The 21,650-nt window shown below is 42.8% G+C and overlaps 1 protein-coding gene across 3 annotated transcripts; it reads right to left on the reverse strand.

The window, feature by feature from the left end:
• On the reverse strand, positions 649 to 20,169 carry ATP23 (ATP23 metallopeptidase and ATP synthase assembly factor homolog). 3 transcript variants are annotated; one of them, XM_013963918.2, is made up of 6 exons: positions 19,774 to 20,169; positions 15,265 to 15,310; positions 14,465 to 14,546; positions 10,051 to 10,188; positions 2,884 to 2,967; positions 649 to 1,104 (listed from the first exon to the last, which is right to left on the reverse strand). In XM_013963918.2, the coding sequence occupies exons 1-6, from the start codon at positions 19,958 to 19,960 to the stop codon at positions 901 to 903; spliced, it is 741 nt and encodes a 246-aa protein (XP_013819372.1). In that variant the 5' UTR covers positions 19,961 to 20,169; the 3' UTR covers positions 649 to 900. The 3 variants fall into 3 exon arrangements, with proteins under 3 accessions (XP_013819372.1, XP_017903489.1, XP_017903490.1); XM_018048000.1 differs by lacking the exon at positions 14,465 to 14,546 and having other exon boundaries at positions 19,774 to 20,115; XM_018048001.1 differs by lacking the exons at positions 14,465 to 14,546; positions 15,265 to 15,310; positions 19,774 to 20,169 and adding an exon at positions 10,628 to 10,915.

Raw genomic sequence — 21,650 nt, forward strand, 5'->3', positions numbered from 1 at the left:
CAATGAACCCACACTTATGTAGGCAACTAGCCTATGACAAAGGAATCAAGAATATACAGTGAGGAAAAGACAGTCTCTGCAATAAATGGTACTGGGAAAACTGAACAACTACATACAAAAAAAAAAAAAAAATCAACCTGGACTATTTTCTCACACAATGCACAAAAGTAAATTCAAAATGAATTAAAGACTTAAAAGTAAGACCTGAAACCAGAAAACTTCTAGAAGAAAACATAGGCAGTAAACTCTCTGTCATCACCCTTAGTAATTTTTGTTTTGATATGTTTCCTCAGGCAAGCGAAAGAACAGCAAAAATAAACAAAAGGGACATCAAACTAAAAAGGCTTTGCATAGCAAAGGAAACCATCAACAACATGAAAAGGTCACCTGCTAAATGGCAGAAGATATTTGCAAACAATATCTGATAAGGGGTTACTTTAAAAATATACAAAAACTCATACAACTCAACATCAAAAAACAAACAACCTGATTTAAAAATGGGTGGAGGATCTGAAGACATTTTTCCAAAGAAGAAATACACATCATACAAGGGCATACTTCACAGGTTCCATAATCAAGTATTAAAATAATCACATATAATAAAAACAAATAACTATCATAAAAACAAAACACAAGTAATAACAAGTATATTGTAGAAATTTTAAAATTAATTTATTTGCTTTATTTACCAACTGGTAAATGAAGATCCAAAGCTACAAAGATACAGTGTTTGCCTTTGCATTTAAGGCAATTTCATTTCTCACCACAGTTACTTTTTCTGATGTTAGAATCAGCATCTTCTGTGTCTTCCCTGTATTTAATTGATCGTTTGTTTGTCCGCTTAGGAACCATACTTTCTTCATGATCACTGAAGCTCTATAGTATAAAATATCATTGTCTTCATATATTTGAGTAATATCGATCCCGGTTTTGAAAGTCTCTATGAGCATATTTTGCATAGGTCTTATTATGAGGGATCCTTCCAAAAGGTTCATGGTCATTGAAACAAGACTCAAAAACTTCATCAACAGCTTTCTGAGCTACTTCTTTGCTAATGTTCCTAACAGCCAGGATAGAACGAATGGCTCTGTCTCGCACACAAGTCTAAGGAGCAAGAAAGTATATAGTGTTAATCTTATATGAAAATTTACTCATGAAATAGTAACACTTCACAAAAGGTCCGAACCACGGTCAAAATTAATTTTCTCTCATGTTATTTTATTCATTTCTATCAGTCCAAAAAATAAAGATGCAATTAAGGAGCATGTTTAGCTCAATCTAAAATTATTTAGGTATAAGAAAGATCTCTTCCTCTCTTCCCTTCTTCTTATCTTTCCCAATGATGATAAGTTCTAGGCAATATCTGCTAAACAGTAACTCCCAATTTGAAAAATCATTTTAAAAGTCTATAAATAAGGTTCTGGTTGAATTTTTTTAACTTGAATAAATCTGAAATATACTGCTGTGCCTCTCTCTCTCTCAATTTTTCATAGCTGACCATCGCTGGATAACTTCCTTTGAGAGGGGCATCTCCCCTGGAGGCAACAGGAAACCACACACAAAATTTGAAGGTTTTCTAATTTTTCAGGGGGAAAAAAAAAATCAAACAAGTTTTTTCTTGGGCACATGCTATACAAAAGCTAGGACTCTTCTCCCACTGCCCGCACTTATCTTCATCCTGTTGCCCACTGTATTCATCCACTGCTACTTCCAACCCAAGGTAAAAAGAGGAGAGATTTCTTTCAAAGACTCTTGGCCCCGGAGGACATGCCTTATGTGCATTAGCCTCTTCTTGGGGATGTGCTGAGTGCACCCTGCTTCCACTCTTTCCACTGAGAGCCAGAACACACGGCCCATTCAAATGCTGCCTGGGCTGACTTCACCAGAAGAGCAGGGATTGGAGGGCACAGACACCATGTGGCTCAGGACAAGTCAGCAGCACATCACCAAGTGGAGCTGGCACAGGCTGAAAGCGTAACAGCCTTATCTGCGCAGTCACCCTTCCCAGGCCCCAGGTTTGCCTTCTAACTTCCATTCACCGAGTTCACAGTTTCTCTTAGTTCACTGTGACATTCTACCTTCCTCCCCAGAGCTGAGTTGAGTTACTCTACCAAGGACCTTCCTGTTGTTCCAAGCCTGTCCTTTCTACATCTGGTTGAAACTGCTATCCTGATGCCCATGTACGTCACAAACTGGCCCAGCAATCTCTTCCCACAGAAAAGCTCTGACCAGCCCTTCTCAGTGTGGACACAGAGCCCCTTGGTTGCTGTGGGAAGAACTGCTCACATTCTTCACCAGTCCATAAGTTCTAAATTTCCTCTCCCCGGGTCCATTTATCGGTGACATTAAAAGCTTTCCAGCAGGACTGATCTTGCCTATAGTTTTCATTTTGTTTCGTTCACAAAACCTCTCAGCTCAGCTCTTCATAGTTAAGTCTGTGCCGATGCAGAGCTTTGCTGTCATATCACACAGCCTTGATAAAGGAGCGCTAATACACCCCGCGCTGTGCTGCAGTCTCTGTTCTGACAGGCATTACTTTTTTGTCTTAAGAACAATGATAGTTTGAAACAGAAGTTCAGGACTGTTAGAATAGAAGACAGGATGTGATTTCATCTCCATTCATTATCTACCCCCATCCAAAATGATTCCATGCGAGATATCATAGCTCTTTTCACTGTGAAAATCTCCCAGTCACAGAGCTTGCCCTTAATTATAAAACATAACTGAATTCCCTCTATTGGTTTCAGTGATATACATGTTGTATTCTTTTCAAATAATAGTTCTTTCACATTTCAAATACTAAATGTACTTCTCATTTCTCTATTCATTATTTCCACTCATAGCACTCTTGACAGTTAAGCGATTTCATGTGTTAGTTTTTACCTGATGGTGTTGTTTTAATCCAAAATGCAACCTGAATATTTCATTTAAAAGTGAGCAGTCTCCACTCAGGTTAGCAGCTCGAACCTATCACAAAGACAGAAGGCAGACAAAAAGAAAGTAAGCACTTGTGCTCTATACCTTTATATCAGCTGATTTTTTTTTTATTATAAAAGAATATAAAATTGGCATAATTTTCTGAGGACAGAGTATCTGCGAGATTTCTTCAAGTGGTGGCTCAGACAGTAAAGCGTCTGCCTGCCGTGTGGAAGACCCGGGTTCGATCCCTGGGTTGGGAAGATCCGCTGGAGAAGGAAATGGCAACCCACTCCAGTAATCTTGCCTGGAAAATTCCATGGACTGAGGAGACTGGTGGGCTACAGTTCATGGGGTCGCAAAGAGTCGGACACGACTGAGCAACTTCACTTCACTGTTGACTTAAGAAGTTCTTAAGTTAAGAAAAAGAGCAAAGGGCTTCTCTGGTGGGTGAGTGCTAAAGAATCTGCTGCCAATACAGGAGACATGGGTTCGATCTCTTGTCCAAGAAGATCCCACATGCCGTGGAGCAACTAATCCCACGCGCCACAATTACTGAGCCTGTGCTCTAGAGTCCAGGAACCGTAACTACCAAGCCCTTGTGCCATAACTACCGAGGCCCATGCTCTGCAACAAGAGAAGTCACCACAATGAGAAGCTGGTACACCGCAAGCAGAGTTTAGCCCCTGCTGGCTGCAGCTAGAGAAAAGACGGCATGGCAACAAAGATCCAGCACAACCAATAAATAAACAAATAACTACTGAATTCAGAAAAGCATGTTTTTAAAAAAGGCCAGACATCTATGAGCTAAGCTACAAAATATCACCTATTCAAAAGGAATTTTGAAAATGTTTCTCTGGGGCCTTAATGACAGAACTAATTTCTTTTGCAACCAAAAGTCAGAGTTGGACTTCTGAGTTAAAGATTCTGCCCTCTACAATCTTTACAGATACTCTGTTCTCACTTCTAGAAATGACCAAAAGGACTTCAAGAAAGAATTCTTCCAAAGACCTACAAACTGATTTTTAATATGCGCATAAAATAGAACAGTACCTAAGACACTCAGGCGCACAAACCTCCCAGTCCTCCTAGCCCAAACCACTGAAACTCTCCTGGACCTTCCCTAAACCCATGTAAGTTCATGACCTTCCTCCAAGGCCTCAAATGGCCTGTGAAAAGTTAATGGGTACAGGAACCAAGAACATTCCAAACTGGTCATGCTATGAATATGACAGCCTGAAGTCAGCACGTATTTTCCAATTTGCTGTATCTTTAAGGTAAGAAGCAGCTTTATGGATGTGCTCAGTCGTGTTTTCCGACTCTTTGCAACCCCCTGGACTGTAGTCCGCCAGGCTCCTCTGTCCATGGAATTTTCCAGGTAAGAATACTAGAGTGGGTTCCCATTTCCTACTCTGAAAAGCAGCTTTAATATGTGAAAGAGTTGTGGAACTACCCACATTCTATAGCCAGCCTGGCCACAATTTTGTTCATTCACTGCAATCAGATGGCCCACTTCTTGATACTCCTATAATAACATAGCTTCATTCCTCTGAGGAGCTCAAAGCACTTAACACACTTTAACTAGCTAACAGGCATTAATTCTTGTAACACCCAAGAGAGAGAAATATTCAAAAGCTCAGGTTTCAGTCTTTTTTCCAAATTATATGAGTTATAATCAGATGCAGTGAGGCTGCTTATTAATTTCAAGGGAAAGAAAAAATAATCTAAGTTATGAAATATAAGCTTGAAATTTATGTTAAATTTTTTAAGCTTCTCAGCACATTGCACTCTTCAATTAATGAAATGCAAGTATGAAATACAAATGTCTTTCTAGGAGCATATATATATGTATTTCTGAAAGCAATCCAATCAACATAGGAAGATAATAAAAAATATCTTCCTATATTGTATTTTTCATACTGTTCATGGGGTTCTCAAGGCAAGAATACTGAAAGTGGTTTGCCATTCCCTTCTCCAGTGAACCATGTTTTGTCAGAACTCTCCACCTTGACCCATCTACCTTGGGTGGCCTAACACAGCATGGCTCATGGTTTCATTGAACTAGAGAAGGTTGTGGTCCATGTGATCAGTTTGATCAGTTTTCTGTGATTGTGGTTTTCATTCTGTCTGTCCCCAGATGGATAAGGATAAGAGGCTTATGGAAGCTTCCTGATGGGAGAGACTGACTGAGGGGGAAACTGGGTCTTCTTCTGATGGGCGGGGTCATGCTCAGTAAACCTTTAATCTAATTTTCTGTTGATGGGCAGGGCTGTGTCCCCTCCCTGTTGTTTGACCTAAGGCCAAAACTATGGTGGAGGTAATGAAGATAATGGCAACCTCCTTCAAAAGGTCCTGTGCACGCATAAGGCACTGCTGCACTCAGTGCCGTGGACCTTGTTCCAGGCCACCGCCAACCCACACCTCCACCAGAGACTCCTGGACACTCACGGGCAAGTCTGGGCCAGTCTCTTGTGGGGCCACTGCTCCTTTCTTCTGGGTCCTGGTGCACACAAAGTTTTGTTTGTACCCACCAAGAGTCTATTTCCCCAGTCCTGTGTAAGTTCTGGCGGCTCTATGGTGGGGTTAATGGCAACCTCCTCCAAGAGGGCTTATGCCAAACCCAGGTCTGCTGCACCCAGAGCCCCTGCCCCAGCGGCAGGCCACTGCTGACCTGTACCTCCACAGGAGACACTCAGACACAGTTCTGGCTCAGTCTCTGTGGGGTCTCTGAGTCCTGGTACACACAAGGTTCTGTTTGTGCTCTCCAAGAGTCTGTTTTCCCAGTTCTGTGTAAGTTCTGGTAGCTCTATGGTGCAGTTAATAGCGACCTCCTCCAAAAGGGCTTATGCCAAACCCAGGTCTGCCGCACCCAGAGCCCCTGCCCCAGCGGCAGGCCACTGCTGACCTGTACCTCCACAGGACACACTCAAACAGTTAATATCATCTTGAAAGTGAAGTTGCTCAGTCGTGTCTGACTCTTTGTGACCCCACGGACTGTAGCCTGCCAGGTTCCTCTGTCCATGGGATTTTCCAGGCAAGAATACTGGAGTGGATTGCCATTTCCTTCTCCAGGGGATCTTCCCAACCCAGGGATCAAACCCAGGTCTCCCGAATTGCAGGCAGACTCTTCACCATCTGAGCCGCCAGGGAAGCCTATATAGCTACTAGCAGGCTGCAGATGAGAGAAAGGAAATGTCTCAAAACTCAGCGATTGGCACCAGGCCCTTTACCCACAGCATGCATTTTGAGATAACACTGGCACAAGGTGAGTTCTCCCAGGCCATAAAATGATTGACATGAATCTTGAAGAAAGGCAGGTTTCCAAGCAAAGACATGCAAACACTCAGGGGCAGGTCTGGCTCAGTCTCTGTGGAGTCTCCTGGTGTGCACAAGGTTTTGTTTGAGACCGCCAAGTGTCTCTGGCAGGTATGGGGTTTGATTCTAAATGCAATTTGGCCCCTCCTACCATCTTGCTGGGGCTTCTCCTTTGCCCTTGGACATGGGGTATATTTTTTGGTGGGCATTCTCATGTCGACAGTTGTTTAGCAGTGAGTTGTAATTTTGGAGTTCTCACAGAAGATGAGCGCACATCCTTCTACTCTGCCATCAAAGATAGGCAAAGACAGGCAAAAAGATAGGACACTGAAAGATGAACTCCCCGGGTAGGCAGGTGCCCCTATGCTAGGAGAGAACAGTGGAGAAATAAATCCAGAAAGAATGAAGAGACGGAGCCAAAGAAAAACAACACCCAGTTGTGGATGTGATTGGTGATGGAAGTAAAGTCTAATGCTGTAAAGAACAATATTGCATAGGAACCTGGAACGTTAGGTCCATGAATCAAGGTAAATTGGAAGTAGTCAAATAGGAGATAGCATGAGTGAACATTGACATTTTAGGAATCAGTGAACTAAAATGGACTGGAATGGGTAAATTTAACTCAGATGACCATTATATATACTACTGTGGGCAAGAATCCCTTAGAAGAAATGGAGTAGCCTTTGTAGTCAACAAAAGAAATGCAGCATTTTGGTGCAATCTTGAATAATCTCTGTTCATTCCCAAGGCAAACCACTCAATATCACTGTAATCCAAGTCTATGCCCCAACCAGTAAGTAATGCCAAAGAAGCTGAAGTTGAACAGTTCTATGAAGACCTACAAGACCTTCTAGAACTAACACCCCCAAAAAATGTCCTTTTCATTACAGGGGACTGAAATGCAAAAGTAGGAAGTCAAGAAACACCTGGAGTAACAGGCAAATTTGGCCTTGGAGTACAGAATGAGGTAGGGCAAAGGCTAATCGAGTTTTGCCAAGAGAACACACGCTCTTCCAGCAACACAAGAGAAGACTCTACACATGGACATCACCAGATGGTCAACACCGAAATCAGACTGATTATATTCTTTGCAGCCAAAGATGGAGAAGCTCTATACAATCAGCAAAAACAAGGCCAGGAGCTGACTGCGGCTCAGATCATGAACTCCTTATTGCCAAATTCAGACTTAAATTGAAGAAAGTAGGAAAAACCACTAGACCATTCACATATGACCTAAACCAAATCCCTATACAGTGGAAGTGAGAAATAGATTCAAGGGACTGGATCTGATAGGCAGAGTACCTGAAGAACTGCGGATAGAGGTTCGTGACATTGTACAGGAGGCAGTGATCAAGACCATCCCCAAGACAAAGAAATGCCAAAAGGCAAAATGGTTGTCTGAGGAGGCCTTACAAATAGCTGAGAAAGGAAGAGAAGCTAAAGGCAAAGGAGAAAAGGAAAGATATACCCATTTCAATGCAGAGTTCCAAAGAATGGAAAGGAGAGATAAGAAAGCCTTCCTCAGTGATCAATGCAAAAAAACAGAGGAAAACAATAGAATGGGAAAGACTAGAGATCTCTTCAAGAAAATTAGACATACCAAAGGAACATTTCATGCAAAGATGGGCACAATAAAAGACTGAAATGGTATGGACCTAACAGAAGCAGAAGATTTAAGAAGTGGCAAGAATACAAAGAAGAACTATACAAAAAAGATCTTCATGACCCAGATAACCATGATGGTGTGATCACTCACCTAGAGCCAGATATCCTGAAATGGAAAGTCAAGTGGGCCTAAGGAAGCATCACTATGAACAAAGCTAGTGGAGGTGACGGAATTCCAGTTGAGCTATTTCAAATCCTAAAAGATGATGCTGTGAAACTGCTACACTCAATATGCCAGCAAATTTGGAAAACTCAGCAGTGGCCACAGGACTGGAAAAGGTCAGTTTTCATTCCAATCCCAAAGAAAGGCAATGCCAAAGAAATCTCAAACTACTGCACAATTGCACTCATCTCACACACTAGCAAAGTAATGCTCAAAATCCTCCAACCCAGGCTTCAAAAGTACATGAACTCTGAACTTCCAGATGTTCAAGCTGGATTCAGAAAAGGCAGAGGAACCAGAGATCAAATTGCCAACATTCATCGGATCACAGAAAAAGCAAGAGAGTTCCAGAAAAACATCTACTTCTGCTTTACTGACTACATCAAAACCTTTGACTGTATAGATCACAACAAACTGTGGAAAATTCTGAAAGAGGTGGGAATACCAGACCACCTGACCTGCCTCCTGAGACATCTGTATGCAGGTCAAGAAGCAACACTGAGAACTGGACATGGAACAACAGACTGTTTCCAAATTGAGAAAGGAGTACATCAAGCCTGTATATTGTCACCCTGCTTATTTAACTTATATGCAGAGTACATCATGCGAAATGCTGGGCTGGATGAAGCACAACCTGGAATCAAGATTGCCGTGAGAAATATCAGTAACCTCAGATATGCAGATGACACCACCCTTATGGCAGAAAGCGAAGAAGAATTAAAGAGCCTCTGGATGAAAGTGAAAGAGGAGAGTGAAAAAGTTGGCTTAGAATTCATCATTCAGAAAACTAAGATCATGGCCTCTGGTCCCATCACTTCATGGCAAATTCATGGGACAACAATAGAAACAGTGACAGACTTTATTTTGGGGGCTCCAAAATCACTGCAGATGGTGACTGAAGCCATAAAATTAAAAGACACTTGCTCCTTGGAAGAAAAGCTATGACTAACCTAGACAGCATATTAAAAAGCAGAGACATTACTTTTGCTAACAAAAGGTCCATCTGGTCAAAGCCATGGTTTTTCCAACAGTCATGTATGGATGTGAGAGTTGCACTATACAGAAAGCAGAGTACCAAAGAATTGATGCTTTTGAACTGTGGTGTTGGAAAAGACTCTTGAGGGTCCCTGGGACTGCAGAGATCCAACCAGTCTATCATAAAGGGAATCAGTCCTGAATATTCATTCGAAGTACTGATGCTGAAGCTGAAGCTCCAATACTTTGGCGACCTGATGCGAAAAACTGACTCATTGGTAAAGACCCTGACCCTGATACTGGGAAAGACTGAAGGCGGGAGGAGAAGGGGATGACAGAGGATGAGATGGTTGGATGGCATCACCAACTCGATGGACATGAGTTTGAGTAAGCTCCCAGAGTTGGTAATGGACAGGGAAGCCTGGCGTGCTACAGTCCATGGGGTCACAAAGAATCGGACACGACTGACTGAACTGAACTGATGTTGCATTTTTGAAATGAACTGTTTTATTCTAGAGAAAGCTAGCAACTTTACCTGTGGAAGGCAGCACAGCAAACCCATCAAGAACTTTGACTGTAACCTTGCCTCTGCCACTTACTAACCATGGTATCTAAACAACTGCCTTACTTTTCACCAAATAAAATGGGAATAACAGTATCTACACCTCAAGGGATTGTTGTGAAGATTAAATAATAATCCACAAACAGAACAGTGTTAGGTACACAGCCCCCAATAAATGTTTATATAAATTTTATGATATATGAAATGTTTATTCCATAGGAAAAATTGTTTTTTTATATTATAATTAGTCATATAATAGTCAAATCACTATTATTAGGATTTAAAGGTTATATTTAAGACAAAAATTGTATTCAGTAGTTAAAAATGGAAATCGAAGACTAACATGGAATTATGACAAGAAAACAAATATGTTTAAATAAATCATACTTGAATAAAATGTTCAAACACACAATGTTCAGGGTGGGGGGAAAGTATCTTCTACAATAAAACTTACCTCAGAGCAGGCCAAATGTCTGACATTGGTGAACCAATTGACGTGAGCACGACAATGATCAAATGCGTGAATGAGCTCGTGGGTGACCACTCTGTTCATATGGGCCTGATTACGGATATTATTCTGGCACAGAACAATCTAAGAGGCACAAAAATGAGAGAAGGTCAGTTATTTCCAAGAGCTACTCTCATTTCATAAGATTCAACCTTCACTCTCACCTGAGGGGGTTCACTGCATGGAAAGCCTCACCTACTCTTCTCTATCGAGCCCACACCCAGCCCACCATCAAGGCCCAGTCTTCTCCATACATGCCAGGAAGCCTTCCCCAAGGGCTCTCCTCTCCTTGGACTGCACAGCACTTAGTGTAAGGACATTTATTCACATACCATCCTCGCTGGGTGGAATGCACCAGCCTGTCTTGGACTCTTGATAATATTTAACTGTGGACCTTGGAATGAACCAGAGATTCAAATTCCAGCCCCACTCCTTACTAAGTCAGTGACCTTGGGCAAGTTTCTTAAGCTTTCTGTGCCTCAGTTTCCTCAACTATCAAAAGGAAATGACTTACATTACCTACCTCATAGAACTGTGAGAATTAAACGAGAATATATGTAAAATGCTTCTTATCAAGTTTCTGAATGAGCAATGAATCAACAATGCATGACCACACTGTCCCATTCTACTAGAATTGCCAGGAAAAGTCCTCAGAAAGACCTTCAGAAAGAAGTGCAAAAAGCCAACAGCACACTTTACAGGAAGACCCTATAAGAATAACAAAGACATGAGGGGTCCTAATAATAATAGTTTCTACTTACTCCATACTTACTATGTGCCAGACACTGGGACATGTCCCAGGTATTTTATATACATTAATTCAACATTCATTTATTCAACTAATGTTTATCAAGACCTATTAGATTTACAGTCTACAAATGGAGATAGAAATTAATCAAATATTTACCAAAATGTTTGAGTACATGCAATAACAGTTGTTATGAGTACATACAATGGAGTACCAGACCTGATCTGCAGAGTTGGGAAATGGTTCTGTGAAGAAGGAATGTTAAAACTGGGATCTAATGGATGGATGAACAGGAGTCAGATTGGAGGAGAGGGGAAGGGAGCATTCCAGAGAGAGAATAATACATGCAAAGGGTAGGGGGAGGGCTGAAGGACAAGAATGTTTGAAAAGGTGAAGGTAGGCCCATAGGACTGAAGCACAAAGCTGGAGGTGGTAGGCATGAGGTAGGGCTGGTGAGGTCATCAGGGCCAAGTCACTCTTTATCCTGACAGCAATGGGAAGTCAGTGAAAGGGAACAGTGAAAGAGGGGGTGTTTTATTTTGCTTTCATTCTTTTGACCACAGTTGGAAAAACAGGCATAAGATGATTCAAACTGGATGCAGAGAGACTACCTGAATGAGAATAAAGTATTCTAGGCATTGGAGAAGGAAATGGCAACCCACTCCAGTGTTCTTGCCTGGAGAATCCTGGGGACGGGGGGAGCCTGGTGGGCTGCCATCTATGGGATCACAGAGTCGGACACGACTGAAGCGACTTAGCAGCAGCAGCAGGCAAGAGATAATAGTGCCCAAGCTAGGGTGGTAGAAGCCTAAAAGGTATTTAGGAGGTAGATTGCACAAAATTTGGTGCTGGATAGAAAATGAGAAGGGAATAGAGGTATCAAGGATGATCCCTAAAGTTCTAGCTTGGGTAATAGGATGGATGGTGGTACCATTCACTGAGATATGCAAAACTAGAAGACCAAGTTGGGTGGAGACGGAGGATGGTAAAAAATCATCAATTTCGATTTGGGCATGTCAGGTCTGAGATGCCTTTAAAACTTCCAAGTGTAGCTGTGCAGTGAACACTTGGCTCTACCGATGTGGAGCTCAAGACAGAGTTCTGACCTAGCAAAACAAATTAGATCACCTTGGCAGAGTGCCAGATAGAAAAGAAGGGGCTGTAACACTCTGGATTAAGGGACTTCAACATTGAAGGGCTGATACAGGAAGCTGAGCTACCAAAGGAGCAACTGCAGGAGTGCTGCATACCAGAAACCATGGCAAGCAAGTGGCGTTAGCTGTTCAAGTCAAGTGAACGCATGAGGTACGAGCCAGCAATCCACTCTAGGCAGAGACCCTATGGCAACTCCTGCCTGTGTGCTTCAGGAGAGAAGGTGAAGAATTCACAGCAGCGTTGCTTACAATAATACAGTTGGAAATGACATTAGAGAGAGTAAACTCTACTACAGACACACAGTGGAATAATATATACAACAGTGACACTAAATAAACTAGGGATGCATACAAGACAGAAGAATCTTACAAGGCTGTACAAAAGAATTAAGTCACAGAGGACTATATCCTGTATAATTTCATAAAATGACAGAGTATTACATATGACCCCAAGTATATAAAAAGGTTAAAAGCAGGCAACAAAGGACTTTCCTGGTGGTCCAGTGGCTAAGACTCCATGCTCCCAGTGCAGGGGTCTGGGGTTCGATTCCTGGTCAGGGAACTAGATCCCACACCCCACAGCCAAAGGTTTTACATGCCGTAACTAAAGATCCCACATTTTGCAATGAAGATAAAAGATCTCACTTACCACAACTAAGACCTGGTTCAGCCAAATAGGTAAATCTTTTTAAAACTTTTTTAAAAGCAGGCAACTACATAACACAATGTTTGACTGTATACATAGATGTTAAAACCATTCAGATAAGCAGGGCATGATTATTACGAGAGTCAAAAATAAGGAAGGGGGGCTATGATCCAAGAAGGGGCATACAGGCTTCTAAAGTCCCAGAAGGGTTTTATTTCTCAAATCTGTGTGGTAGTTATACAGATGTTAATTTTATTATTATGACTTAAAGCATACATATAGGTTTGTTATTCTTCTGTATGAATGAGATACTTCACAACAAAAATTTTAATTAAAAAGAAAAGAGTTCCCAACTGTATATAACACTGCTGAGAAATATGATGAAGATTCGAAATGTGCACTCTATTTAACCCCAAAAGGGAATGGACCCACCTGGAGAGCTATAGGTGTTACAGTTATCAATTTACAAATGAGGAAGGGATAAGAAAGCTGTGGTACATATACACAATGGAATATTACTCAGCCATTAAAAAGAATGCATTTGAATGAGTTCTAAAGAGGTGGATGAAACTGGAGTCTATTATACAGAGTGAAGTAAGTCAGAAAGAAAAACACCAATACAGTATACTGACGCATATATATGGAATTTAGAAAGATGGTAATGATGACCCTATATGCGAGACAGCAAAAGACACACAGATGTAAAGAACAGTCTTTTGGACTCTGTGGGAGAAGGTGAGGGTGGGATGATTTGAGAGAATAGCAATGAATCATGTATATCATCATGTGTGAAACAGATCGCCAGCCCAGGTTCGATGCATGATACAGGGTGCTCAGGGCTGGTGCACTGGGTTGACCCTGAGGGATTGGGATGGAGAGGGAGGTGGGAGGGGGGGTTCAGGATGGGGAACACATGTACACCCATGGCTGATTCATGTCAGTGTATGGCAAAAACCACTACAATATTGTAAATTAATTAGCCTCCAATTAAAATAAATTAATAATTTTTTAATTTACAAATGAGGAAACAGAGAATAAAATTAATAACTTGCCCAAGTCCCACAGCTAATAAGCAGGGGAATAAGGATTTGAACTCAAAGTCTATCTGACTCCAAAACTCAGACACCTCACCCCTCTGCTATGTTGCTCTTTCCCATGATTTCCCTGAAACAGCTATAAATAACCAAAAAACATATAACGTCCCTAGCAGGAAACAATTAAACGTAGTTAAATGTGTGTTACATACTCATGATGGAATCAGTGACGTACAACACTTTTATCTACCCTCATCACATGACGTATCTATCTACCACCTCGAAGCTCTGTCAGAACCCCCCACTGACTTAAAACTAACATGTGTTGACTTGAGTGTAATTTACAAGAGAAATCTCATTTAATTCTCATAATCATATCTGTGAGATAAATACAATCACTACCCATATACTACAGATGAGAAAACTCACTCTCCTCGTCAAAAATTCTCAAAGATGCATCACTTCCCACTGTGTAAAGATGAAATTCTTTATCCTGACATTCAAAGCCTCCCACCATATAGCAGCTGAACAGCACAATATCCCCTATGGTAACCACACCCACCTCCAAGAATTTAACCTGCCTCAAATTCTATCTTTGTCTGCATTCACGTCTTGTCTCCCCTGTGAGGTGTGAGCACCTTAAGGGTCAGAATCGCGACTACCTCATTTTTTTTCAATCCTGCACAAAGTCTACTAAGTAAAATGCCTGGCATGCGGAAGGCACTCAGCAAACACGAGGAGAACTGGAGAAAGGAAAACAACTTGGTAAAACGCCTACCTGAGACACTGAAGCGTCAAAACCTCCACTGACATTTCCATTACAATCTTCACAAGAAAAGTGTCTGTCTTTGTTAACAGCACTAGAAGGCAAGAATGGATTAAAGAGACAATGTCCAGCAGCAGCGTCTATGGGGCACAGCCCTGGGCCAGGAGACCCGGATCACCCACATCTCCACCACTGCCACACAGGACACCTTGGGAAAGCAACTGAACACCCTCAGCACTTAGTTCTCTCATCTGTAAAATAAGGAGACTGTCTGCAAAATCAATCCCAGTTCAAACGCTATGCCGTGAGTCCATTAAGCATTGGCTCGACTAATGAAGACCACACTGGAAATATGCTGGAGTTTCTGCCCTCGGGCCAGAATGTTAAGAAGGGGAGCTCAGAAGTCACTTTTTCTGATCTCCTCAAAGTTGCACGATACCTGGAAGGCTACTGTATGCATAACAAACTGAGACTTCTCTATTAAGGATAATGCTGAGACTGGCATAGTGGAAAAACCAGGTTTCATAATTAGTTACGATAAAGATTTTAAGTATTGTCTTTACTAAATACCTGAGGTGAATGGTGGAGCCAGAGATGTGGAGTTAGGGCAGAAGAGGTCTGGAGAGAACAAGGCCTGCCTGGAGAGAATGCGGCCAACCACCACCACCACCACCACCTACCATGTGGAAACAGCTTTGCGGCCTGAAGTGAAAAATCTGAAGTAGTTCCAGTTTTGGGGGGATGGGGGAGAAAGGGGTGGTTTGTTTTCAGCAGTCAGAATATAGAGTAGCACTTTAAAAAGATTTACTTACCAACCTGAATGCTTCATGGCATCAAGTAGAAGTTTGACATATGGATCTAGAAAGAGATTGATTCAATTACATATGGTAATTGGAAAAAAACAGCAGCAATTAAATTATCCAAATATTATAAAAGAAAAAAATACCTCTCAAATCTCAGTGAAGTAATACTAATATCTAATTTTAAGCAATACTAATTAGTAATTAAGTATACTAATATCTTAAAATTGATTAAAAAATGAATACAAAAAGATAAGCTTAAATTAACATAAAAGCAAGTCTTTAATGAAATGAAACACTGACAGAAATACCAAAAAGTGTACCACCAAACATCTTAGATAATATCAAATATGTTTCTCAGTTAAATGATCAAACACAATGTGTTAAAGTATATACCAAAAGACTGAGGGAACGTATGTGTACAAAATATACCAACATGACCGTGGTCATAGCCACAGAAATGAACAGCAGCACAGTATCCAGATTAGAGGAAGGCAGTAAATGGCCCCACTGTGGTCTGCCCTCATCTGTACACACCATCCCATTCTGAGTACCACACTCTAAACAGGACCTGCCAACCAAAGCTGTTCCACAGGGGAAGGTGACTGGAATAGCTCAGGGCTATGTTCCACAGGAAGCAAGAAAGGGATTTGTAGATTTGGAAAGGAGAAAGAAGATACACAGATGGCCAAAAGGCACACGCAAAGAGGTTCAACATCTCTAGCTATTAAGGAAATGCAAATCAAAACTACAATGAGATTTCACCTCACACTGGTCAGAATGGCTATCATCAAAAAATCCACAAACAACAAATGGTGGAGAGGGTGTGGAGAAAAGGGAACCCGCCTGCACTGTTGATGGGAATGTAAATGGCTACAGCCGCTACGGAGAACAGTGCAGATGTTCCCTAAAATACGAAAAATCGAGCTACCACGTGACCCTGCAATCCCACTCCAGGGTACACATCTGGAGAAAACCATGTTCCGAAAGGATACACGCACACCAATGTTCACTGTGGCACTGTTTACAAGAGCCAAGACATGGAAGCAACCTAAATGTCCACTGACAGAGGAATGGATAAAGACGTGGTACATGTACACAGTGGAATATTACTCGGCTACCAAACAATGAAATAATGCCATCTGCAGCAACATGGATGGACCTAGAGAGTGTCATACTGAGTGAAGTAAGTCAGAGAAGGAGAAATACCACATGACATCCCTTATATATGGAATCTAAAAAGAAACGATAACAAATGAACTTACAAAACAGAAAGAGACTCACAGACAGAAAACAAATTATGGTTGTGGGGCAGAGTAGGGGTGTGGGAAGGGATAGTTAGGGACTTTGGGAAGGTCATGTACACACGGCTATATTTAAAATAGATAACCAACAAAAACCTATTGTATAGCACATGGAACTCTGCTCACTGTTACTTGCCAGCTTAGATGGGAGGGGAGTTTGGAGGAGAATGGATACATGTATACGTATGGCTGAGTCCCTATGCTGTCCACCTGAAATTATCACAACATTGTTAATAGGCTATACCTCGGACATGACTGAAACGACTCAGCAGCAGCAGCAGCAATACAAAATAAAAAGATTAAAGTTTAAAAAAGAAAGATTTAACTAAGGCCACAATAATTTCAAGTATCTGAAGGGGTGTCATGTGGGAATAGATTCTGCCAACATTTGTTCAGAGAGCAGAACAAGGACCAAAGGGCAGACGTTACATGGAGCACATTTCAACTCAGCATGAGAAAGGGTTTTTCCAACAATTACAGGAGTCGATACAAGAGCCTGGTAGCCTCAAAGGGCTTCAAAGATAACCTGTTCCAACAGAGGTCTAAAACACTCTGGTCAATTGACAGCACAGAGGTTTCTGATTAGTGATGGGGGTGAAAAGGCCTAGACAACTCTGGAGCCCCCCACCACCACTTCTAAGAATCTATGAGCCTGTTAAAATTACATGAAAATATAAGGAACCCAAGTGCCTCTAACATCAACTTTTCACATAGATGTCCTGTCTGAGAATATAAATGCACAGCAAATTACGTGACATAAGCAAAAAAAAAAAAAGGATATTAAGGTTTTCAAATGCTGAAAGCAAAAACAGGTGAGTAAAAGTATAGTTGGATGAGAAAGTTAAGTACTGGTTACTGCTTTTCTAACCTGATCCCTCTTGAAGAGTGTTAACAGTAAAATAATTATTATTAATAAATACTACTTAGTGTGTATCAAGTATCAGGCACCATACTAAGTGCATTATTACTGAAGCAACTGAGAGTTTTACAGAGCTGAAATGGGTTCAAAAGTCTAGTGTCCTCTTTAAAAAAAAAAAAAATGCTGGGACCACATTGGTTTGGTTCTTCAAAGAAGGACCTGCAGTATTTAGAATGGATGTGCTCTGGAGAAAAATAAAACAAATGTCTCCCTTGAGGCCTGATCTCTTTCATCACACTCATCCCAGGGATAGGATTTTAAAGCTGCAGGTTGATGCTTTAATACACTAACAGGTTCTCCAGCAGCTTTCCCCTTGGAAGGTTGAAGCGGGTTACTTACTACTGGGACTCAAGTTCAGCACCTGGTCCTTCTCACTTCCTATCGCAACTCTTCCTCCACTTTTTGGCTCTTCCACTGAAGAACAGCTAGTTTCTTTATTCAGCTCCTGATACACTGGCACTTTACACTTATAAAACCTATTCCTCACAACAACCCTAAAAGAGGTACTTTTACCCCTTCCCAACTCCCTTTTCCTTTCCCTGATAAAGACAGACAGGATCACAGAGTCAAATCACTCTTCCATGTGTAACAAGGAAAGGGATCAAAATTTAAACCCACGTCTAAATCTGCAGCCCATCCTTCCCACTGCATTCCACTTTGGAACATTTTAAAGGCAGGGTCCCAACTACTCTCTGTATTTGCCCAAAGCAGAATCTAGGAGGCATTTGATACCTATTTGCAAAGTAAATAAAATGTCATCATTCCCCACTACTCCCCTTTCTCCTCCCCTGATTCCTGGAGATGCAGGTAATCTCAAGAAGGATGGAAAACTCACTGAGTGGTTGACTTCTGAACTGTCACTGGCCAGCTATGAAACAGTAGTCTTATTTGGGGACAAACAAGTTTGTATTTGATGCTCTTAATGTATCTAAAGTAAACTTGGGAAGTCTATGGCCTTGTAAAAAAGTTAAGAAATCTCTAGTGCAATGTCCCTGGATTTAGAAACTGGTCAGCAGATGGTGTCCCTATGTAACCCACAGCAATGGTTCTTAACCTTTTCAGGTTCATGGGCATCTCAGAACATCACGGGGCTAGGAACTCTCTCCCCAGAAAAAATGCCCTTAGGAGCATACAAACAGGAGTTTCGCAGTCGATATCAGATGTTTCCACATTCTGAAGCCCATCCGTGTATGAAGGTTAAGAACCCTTTTCAACAAAGAGTAGGACTGCAAAACTGCCTTTGCACTGCCAGCAGCAGTGAACCAGGACAAAACGGGGCAGGGCACAACCCTTAAAGAATGACAGCGCTGTTGTGGACATGACATAAAATGGTTAGACCAATTAGGCCCAAGACGGCAGAAGATCCAACTTTCAGTAGCTCTTGAGCCTTATTATATGCTCATTTTAATTCATCAGTATGCTAAATGACACAGCGCACAGCAGTTCCGAGGCTAACCATAAAAGGCCAAACAGTGGGCTCCGGCCCCAGTCCTGGAAATCCCCACCCTGTCTCCAAAAGAGTTGGAATAATACTCCCACTCATTAGCCTATGAAATTATCCAGCCCATAAAAACTAACCAGCCCATATATCCAGGCCACCCTCACCACCTGAGACAGACCACCTTCTGTCTATGGTACATGGATCTCCCAGGGCCTCCCACCTTCTGAGACAGCCCACACTGTCTATGCAGTTTGTACCTCTCTCAATAAATCTACTTCTTACCTATCATTTTGCCTCCTGCTCAATTCCTACTGCAGTGAGACATAAAGAACCTGAACTTCCTGAGACCAGGTGTGCGATTTCAATTAAAAGACAGCAGGTTCCGGTCCCAGGCTGCAGGGCTCAAGTCCCAGTCTGAGTTTTAGCTGGGTTCAAATCCCATCTGAGTTGCGCGGTTTCAGCAAGTATGCTTTAATTAACGTAGCTCTTTAAAACTCTGCTTCACCTGGACTCTCCAGTCCCCATATTAATGCACAATTTACCTATGAAATGAGAGGATCTGTCAGGGTGTGAAGGAAAGGGCTAACTCCTAACCCGACTCCTCATTCACGCCACAGGCAAACGTAGTCCTGAAGTGGGCCTCAGCGCCTTCTCTGATCGAAACTGAGGCTCAGACCCCCACACCCATCCCACGATGCCAAAGCTGCCTTAACTCGCCCTTGGGGCCAGAACCCGGCCCCCGCCACACCTGAGCCGAACCCGGAGCCCCCTAGCGGAGGGGTACGGAGGCCCCTCCCTGCCCGCCCGGTCCCAGACCCCACCCCGCAGACGTCCAGCCCCCGGGTCAAGGCTCCTACTTGTGGCCAACGTCTTTAAGAGCATAAGCTGGCACTTCTGGTTGTTGGTGAAGAAACTGGAGAGGAACGCTTGCTGTGGCTTCCCCTGAGCCAGCCGCTCGGAGAAGACTTGGCACCCGACGTGTTGCTGCTGCAGCTGCTCCCCTGCCACGGAGCCCGGCTCGCGCTCATCCGGAGCTTCTGCCATGCCTCCCACGGACTTTGCCGCGGCTTCTTCCTCCCGCTTCGGGCGGCGGAGGGTGAGAGAGGGAAAGGTAACCTCCCTCCCACCGCCCAGGCCCTCCCTCTGCCAGGCCGAACCGGCGCCAGGCCGGCCGCCGTCGCTGGGCGGGGCCAAGGACGTTCAGTGGCTGGGGTCTGCAACCCGGGACACAGAGGGAGTGCCGGGCAAGAAGCGCGGGGCGGGGCGACGGTAACGGGGCGGGGCGGCGAGTGCTGGGCGGGGCGGCGAGTGCTGGGCGGGGCGGCGAGTGTTGGGCGGGGCGATAGTTGCTGGGCGGGCCTAGAGGGGCGGGGCCAGGCGCCAGATGGCTGAGCAGGCCTGTACCCTCGCAGAAAGCAGCCGGCCTCTTATGGGCTTCGCCCCTGTCCCTTGGAGTGCTTGTGCGATCCCCACAAGCCTTGTTCCGCAGCTTCGCTTCCTCGTGCACACTCCTTCCTTACCTCCTGACCAGTGCTGGCCATTAAATACCCTTCTCCCCCTGAAGGTTTTTGTCAACTTCCGACTTCCTGCTTTGTCCACCAGCAGGCTAACTGCAGTCTCTGGTCCACCTCTCTCTTGACGCCCCGAATATTGAAAGGACTGTTTCCCGGAAACGTTTGAAAACTGCAATTATAACGATTGGTCACGCTACAGTCCTCAAAATATAAGACCAAACTCCTTTTTTATTTTGCCTCATCTAGGCCATTCGCCCACCCTATTTTTTTGCCACCAAAAATAACTCTAATTGATGAAATAAATTAATATTTTATAGCAAGACAAGAATAATTTAAACATAATTTTTTTCTCTGCCAGACCGAGCCTTTTCCCTCCCCCTTAGAGTGTATTGTGCATCTGCATTAACCAGAGCTTATAGTCCTTCTCAATCTTGTATAGTGTCAGGATGACCCACTACTTCATAACTCCTTGAGAGATAACCTTCCTTCTGTCAGTAATTCATTTGATGTAGAACCCTTTATCTCAAAAACTTCTGTAACTGTGCTGTGACCTCTAAGGGGCGGGGCAGTCCTCAGCTTTCTGAAAGATTGTCTCCCAGGTTATAAACCTCAGGATGTCGCAAATTAAATTTTCCATTTCTTTTCTTAGATCAACTATTAATTTTTTCATCAACATAAAAAAAACACAACATTTCAACTTATACCTCCAAGCCTTAGAATCCCATGGACAGAGGAGCTTGGTAGGCTACAGTTCACCGGGTCACAAAGTCGGACACGACTGAGAGACTTCACTTTCACTTTCCAAGCCTTAACTCATACTTCCATCCTTAAGCCCTCATCTTTGGTCCTTATGGAGAAGGAAATGGCAATCTACTCCAGTATTCTTGCCTGGGAAATCCTGTGGATACCGTCTGGTGGGCTACAGTCCATGGATCGCAAAGAGTCAGACACAACTGAGCATGCACACATACATACACACACAAACACACACCCTCAGTTCTTAAATTCCAGGTCCTGATCAAATCTACCTAATCCACAAGGCATTCCCAGATACCTTAATCAAAATTAATCTCTCCTGATCTCCCAATGTACAAAGTACTTTGTACCTATTATGGCTTCATCAGTACCTGACAGGTTTTAACTAACTTGTGTTTCCCTTTTTCCACTAAATTTACTCAGTTCAGCTCAACATTTATTTAGCACCTTCTATGATGTGCCAG

The sequence above is a fragment of the Capra hircus genome, chromosome 5 (genome assembly GCF_001704415.2).
Source record: "Capra hircus breed San Clemente chromosome 5, ASM170441v1, whole genome shotgun sequence".
In the NCBI taxonomy this organism is placed as follows: domain Eukaryota; kingdom Metazoa; phylum Chordata; class Mammalia; order Artiodactyla; family Bovidae; genus Capra; species Capra hircus.